General features: G+C 35.5%; 1 protein-coding gene across 1 annotated transcript; it reads right to left on the reverse strand.

Annotated features, from left to right (window-relative positions):
• Positions 1-3,668: 3,668 nt before the first annotated feature.
• Positions 3,669-6,225, reverse strand: LOC127102084 (sugar carrier protein C). Its single transcript, XM_051039505.1, has 4 exons — positions 5,968-6,225; positions 5,553-5,875; positions 4,372-5,001; positions 3,669-4,286 (listed from the first exon to the last, which is right to left on the reverse strand). Exons 1-4 carry the CDS (start codon positions 6,098-6,100, stop codon positions 3,825-3,827), a joined length of 1,548 nt encoding a protein of 515 aa, XP_050895462.1. The 5' UTR covers positions 6,101-6,225; the 3' UTR covers positions 3,669-3,824.
• Positions 6,226-6,446: the final 221 nt, after the last annotated feature.

The raw sequence follows: 6,446 nt of genomic DNA on the forward strand, positions 1-6,446 counted from the left end.
CAAGTCCATGTTTTACCGTTAGAATGCGATCTAAACATGTGTTCAATCTAACACACTTTAAATCAATCACAATATTTTTAAAAGAACAACGTCAAATCCTTTCTACCGCGTATAAACTAGTGCTTAAGCCTCCGACGTGAGCATGCAAGCCCACGTTTAACCGTTAGAATGCAATCTAAGTACTTGTTCATCAAAACAAACCAAAAAAAAATGTAGTCCCGCTAACTACGAAGATTTGAGTTCCTCATTGTACCTGAGGATACGTAGGAGCGAGACTCACAATCTTGTCAAGCACCCTAATAAAAACAATTGTGTGCCCCTTTTTCTTTTACACTCAATAACTCGAAGAAAGCAATTAACAGTAGCCAACGTTCAATTGCAAGTTAAACTAAAAGGTTCTCGTTAAATACAAAGGACGTAAGGGGTGATAATACATTCATCTTGCGTAATCGAATCCCGAATCCGAATATGGTTGCGAAGCCCATCTTCCTTTAAGGGTTTTATCGATATTTTCTCTTTCCTTCTTTGGAATAAATAAAGTTTGGTGGCGATTCTATTCGAATGAATTTTTTCCGCGACCATCACGAATGATCGTATTTTTCGAGATGCGAAACCACCCAATACACATAATATGATCATTTGGATTTTGAGATTGGGCGGTACACAGTGGGAAAAAGGTTTCCAGAAAACCGTATCGTGTCAGATCAACACACACTCTATCATAGGCATATGATAATGCGGTGATCCATTTCAGGGAAACGCATCCATTTTGCCTCTGACGCCGGTCCGCTAAGGCAAGGAACAAGAGACTCATAAACTTCATCGAATTTTTCTTTCTTTCTATACAATCGTGTGTATGATTCTTTATGAGTCATTAACTCTTGGATAAGTTGATGACAGACAAGTGTATGCTTATCTTCTCCTTTATCGAGTAAAGTCGAAACAGCTCGATAAGCGCAATTACCGTCCCTCTCAACATTGACGAGCTCGATGTATTTGTTCATAAAAACCGAAATCTCTTCAATGAATGAAATCTTTGGTGGAGGTGGAATAGGAGGTGGTTTGCTAATGCGAGCTCATTTGAAAACACTTATTTGAGATTTTAGAGTTGGTGAGTCCGAAAAAACTTTGTCAACATGTTCAAAATACGAAGGAGACTTCATCGTTGAATTGTCACTCGGTCTAGGCTTGAGCATCTTCGGAGTACCTTTTGTTTTCATCGGTTGAGAGGATGTTTCAAGTTGGTGATTTCTGGATAAACAATCTTCCTCAATTACTCTTTGATGTAGAGTTTCATGTTATCATTGACTTTCAAAAATCTCTCTTGTATTAATTCTCATTTGGTCAAAGTAGAGATATTCAATTTACTGTCTTTCATGACACTATCATCATCAAACCTAAGCCTCTTCCAATGAGTGCAAACCTCATCCATTCTTATCGGGCTACAAAGTTTCACCTTTTTTATAATAACACAAGCACATATGAGACCATATATTTTCACAATTGTGCATCCACACTTTACGCTATTAGCGCCTACATTATCAACTCGTTCATCCTCGTGAAAAATATAATTCAAATCTGCTCGAGATATGTTGTTGACCAACTGAGAATAAAGATTATTGTCTTTAAATTTGTGTTCAAAAACTGTGATGCTCCGACCAAATGATGTATGTATCTTATTATGCTGGTTTTAAATTATTTGGTTCACATAGTCCCAATATCTATAAATCGTCCTTACCATTTCCCAATCAATTCTTCAATGTAGCATGGGCAGACTCAACTCAGTTAGTTAGTTGTATTTCCCAAGTGTATAACCTTATCAGTCCAAGCACAAACAATTTTCCCCTTCGTCTGGTAAAGAATTATGCTTTTGACATATTCCAACAAATCAGGATACTTTTCACACACTTTCCTGAAATACATAACAAAATTGACATATAATTCTTTTGTGGAAGAGGAGATCTATATTTTCCATTTAAACCGGTGTCGTCTCGTTTAAAATTTCGGAGAGGGGGTTTATATTTTCTGCTTCTTTCGAACGTCATTGTCACAAAAGCATATCTTATATCTGAACCATTACCGGACCTTCCGATAACCACAATAAATTTCAGTTTGGAGGCTTCCATATGAATCCATTGAAGCATGTGATCATGAGATTCAAACTCTTGCTCGTTTTTAAATTGGTTGCCAACATCTACCGCATTCACAACAACACCTTTGACATTCAGAGACACAACTTTTTTGGAGAAAACATCAAGGTACGCGATATCTAATAAAAATAATTACCACATAACAATAAATAAGCGCTACTGTTGTAAATAGAGCTGGAAAAAAAGAACACAAACTGATACCGGAGATGCGTTTCCGAAAAAAAGCGCTAATTTTTTTAGATAGAAAACAAGATTAATGAGAGTAATGAGACATGAAATAAACGATCTTTACCTGAAATTCCAACTTTTGCTCTCTTTAATGTGATGAACCGCAAGATTGAAGATTTGAAGTGAAAATATGGATTGAAAATGGAAGAATTTTTTGTGAGGGTTTGTAATGAAAAACAAGTATGGTTGTGTAATCATGTCGCTCTATCTTTTATCAAATTATTCAGGAAATGCATTTCCGAAAATATCTCACGTGCAAAGGTGAAAAAACAATTCAAAATCCGACCTCAAACCTTCGAAGATGCATCTTCGAAATTTTCACTGGACTATTAATTATAAATGTATTTCTTAAAAATTCCAGAGATATACGTTGAGTGTTTATCGTGCGTTTTTTGAGATGTATCTCCAGAAATTAGAGAGCATTAGTATTTTCGCATGGTGTGTAAGTAACATATAAGTGCATTAAAAAATTCTCATAATTTTGTTTAGTTACAATTTTTGTATAATTCAGTTTCAGTGATTTTATAGGTCTCAATTTGCAATTCTGTTAATGAATGTAAATCTGTTGTAACCTATAACTTCAATTAGACTTAATTTTCATTGAGATAAGGATGTGAGATTGCCTATGGTCTACTTAGTTTACGTCATTCCTTAAATTCTATCTTATCCAAAAGCAGTCTTGTTATAAAACTTGGTTAAAGAAAATAGAATAAAAGAGATAGATCATCAAAATAAATGGAAAGTGTTAAGGTTCATGCTTTTTCTCCTTGTCCACCGAGAAGACTAATACTCTCATGATTACATTAATGAGAATTCAAGGAAAACAAACTTGTACTAAAAAAACACATGTGAAGCTTGATTCTTCACACCTCATTGAAGGTACTGGCACTCATGTTCCCCATTTCAGAAAATAATGAACTCAATTCTGTGTTAGAGACCAATTTTTAATGGGTTTTGAGATCAAAAAGAGGCTTCAAATTTTCCAACTAGTTAATCATTTCGAGTCCAAAAGTTGGCACATTTTTTGTCCTACATCAAATTAGTTGTTGAATATTGTGGATTTAAAAGCACCAAACACAAGTTGCCGGCCACAGCATGTTCTATCCTTTGTACTCTGAACTTTGTAAGAGAATAAAAAATATAGTACTCTATGAAACAGGTCCAAAAATTTGGTTTGTGATACCTACCTAGGAAATATGTTATACGTGACTTTTCACCGCGAGAACTATAATTTCCAAACACGGGCTTAATGTTTATGTTTCAAAGTGAACAAACAAATGCACATGTAAATAGAAACAATGGGACGTATGATAAAATTAACCCCGTAATTTTGAAGTGCAATTCAATACATTTGAGACGCGACTTTTAAACAAATCATGCTAAGTTTCACAAACAAAATAAAAATAAACTAATTAGTAATGAAAATTAAATAAAAACGGATGATAATTATACACTTTTAACACCTCCCTTCATCTCCACGCCATTGTCAGCATGTTCAACAAATCTTGACCAGTATGGATGTGATTTCCATACTCTATCCATCTCTTCAATTGGTATTCCCTTTGTTTCAGGAAGCATGGCGAATATGTAAATTGTCATCACCACAACAAAGAACGCAAAGAAGAGGAACAATCCAAACTTCATGTGACAAAGCATGGTCAGGAAAATCTGTGCGACTAAGAAGGTGAAGAGCATGTTGACCGATACGTTGACACTCTGCGCGGCGGAACGAATTTCCAATGGAAAAATCTCACTAGGCACCAACCAACCAAGAGGACCCCATGACCAAGCAAATCCGGCTACATAAATGCATATGAAAAGCACAACTACTATAGCATACCATTTTGGTAAATCACCAGGTTCTCCACTTGTTCCGAACTTAGCCGCAATTGAAATTGCAACTGCAACCTGCAAAACATTAACAAACATTGAATTAATGAAACAGTTCACACACAAACATTCGTGTACTAGGTTGTGTAAGTTAAAATCATACCTGACAAATAAGCATTTGAACACCACCTTCAAGGAAAAGAGCTCTCCTACCCCATTTATCAACTCCATAAATCGAGACACAAGTAGCAACAACGTTAACAACACCGGTGATAACAGCTGACATGAGCGAAGCATCATCCTTAAACCCAATTGAGCTAAACAACACCGGCGCGTAAAACATAATAACATTAATCCCAGTAAACTGTTGGAAAAACGGAATCAACACAGCCATACTAAGCTGAGGTCTATATTTCCTCTGCAACAAATTCCTCCAAGGATTCTCAACCTGCATCGACGTTTCACTAGCAGCCACAAGATCATTAAACTCTTCGTCAACATCCTCAATACCGCGAATTCTCCTTAGTTGAGCCTTGGCACCATCGCGATTGCCACGTTCAATCATCGAATTAGGCGTGTCGGGAAGGATTAGCGAACCAATGGTTATAATAAGCGCAGGGACCATAGCACCACCCAAACTCAATCTCCATCCCCATCCACCTTCGATTTTTGCAAAAAAGTAGTTCAACACATTGGCCACTAGTATACCAATTGTAATTGATAATTGAAACCCAATATTCAATGCTCCTCTGTACTTGTATGGAGCCATCTCAGACAAATAAAGTGGCACAGACTGTAAAATCAAACCCAAAAAAAAACATGATTAAGAATCACTAACCAATAATTCAATAAACAACTTATTTGAATAAGTCACGTTGTAGGACCGTACCACTAGGTTCAAAACTTTATTTATAAATAATAATATTTTATAATTATTATAATATAAAGACTTGGAAAATGATGCAAAATAGAAAGAAAAACGAGGCACAATAATTGTGATATATAAGCAATCGCCTTCAACGCATGTTAGCAGAGAAAAATAAGGCGAAGATTCTTCCATAACAACGCAACAAAACAAAGTCCAATTGCAGAGTTCAAAAAGGCTAAGTCAATATCAACGATACCAAATAACACTAAATTGGATATTTTAAATTTTCGCCGTTACCTCATTTATTTATTCATTAAATCACAATCACTTTCGTATAAAATTTAAATACTCATTACTTTATTGAATCAATACCATAAATTTTTTGTAACTACTCACAACTATAAGCTACTATATTGTTTCATTATATAAAAACAAAACAAATATATATTTTTATTATTATAAGAAAATAATGATACCTGATTAGCAAACCCGATACCAAACCCGAGCAAGATCCGACCCACGATCAACATAGCAACGTTTTGAGCGAAGCCATTAATGAGAGCACCGACAAGAAAAAGCAAACCTCCGAAAAGCATGGAAAGTTTCCGGCCAAATCTTCTGGTGATCGTGGAGGCCACCACCGACGACAAAAGCGCCGCCAGGTACAACGAGGAAGTAAACAACGTCAGTGCCTCACTATCATATTGACAGTACTGGTTCTTCGAATGTTGCGCGTTTTTCTTCCGGTACACCGCCGGAAAAAACTTCTCAAGAAATGGATTCATCGACGTAACACCACCTAATGAAAAAAAAGTATAAAAAAAAATATTATTCACCGAAACAAAACACTGAAACAGATCATAGCAAAGTTTATACTAATGTTATGTATACCAGAAATTCCTATATCGTAGCCGAAGATTAAACCACCCATGGCTGCGACAACACATGTTATGGTGACGAACGGAGTTAGGTTTCCCGGGTACTCCTTGTTCCCCGCTCCGATGGGGATTCCGGCGGCAGGCATTTTTTTCTCCGATGAAGAGAAGAAGAAGAAGAATAGTGAAAGAAAGAAAAAGAGTAACAATGAAAAAGTAGGTTTCTGATGAAGAGTGGAAAGTGTTTATATAGAGGGAAGAGTGGAAAACTTTGGCTTTATCTTTCATTTTGTTGAGCTGTCAATATAATCAACTACGATTTACTACTAGTATTTTATTTTCCTTTTTTAAATAAATATTCAAGTTAATACTGTATCAATTTATTTATTCCTAAATTATGATTCTTTTTATCCTTTTTATTTCAAATTTTGGGATAAAGTAATTATTATATACACGTCTGATTATAGTTATCCATGTTTGAGATAATTAGCAAAA

The sequence above is a fragment of the Lathyrus oleraceus genome, chromosome 7, assembly GCF_024323335.1.
Source record: "Lathyrus oleraceus cultivar Zhongwan6 chromosome 7, CAAS_Psat_ZW6_1.0, whole genome shotgun sequence".
Lineage (NCBI taxonomy): Eukaryota > Viridiplantae > Streptophyta > Magnoliopsida > Fabales > Fabaceae > Lathyrus > Lathyrus oleraceus.

Excerpts from the sequence above, each read along its gene's own strand:
- LOC127102084 (XM_051039505.1), bottom strand. The coding sequence starts at position 6,100 with ATGCCTGCCGCCGGAATCCCCATCGGAGCGGGGAACAAGGAGTACCCG. Across the intron at positions 5,876-5,967 it reads CTACGATATAGGAATTTCTG|GTGGTGTTACGTCGATGAAT; the intron begins GTATACATAACA and ends TTTTTTCATTAG. Across the intron at positions 5,002-5,552 it reads GTATCGGGTTTGCTAATCAG|TCTGTGCCACTTTATTTGTC; the intron begins GTATCATTATTT and ends TTGATTTTACAG.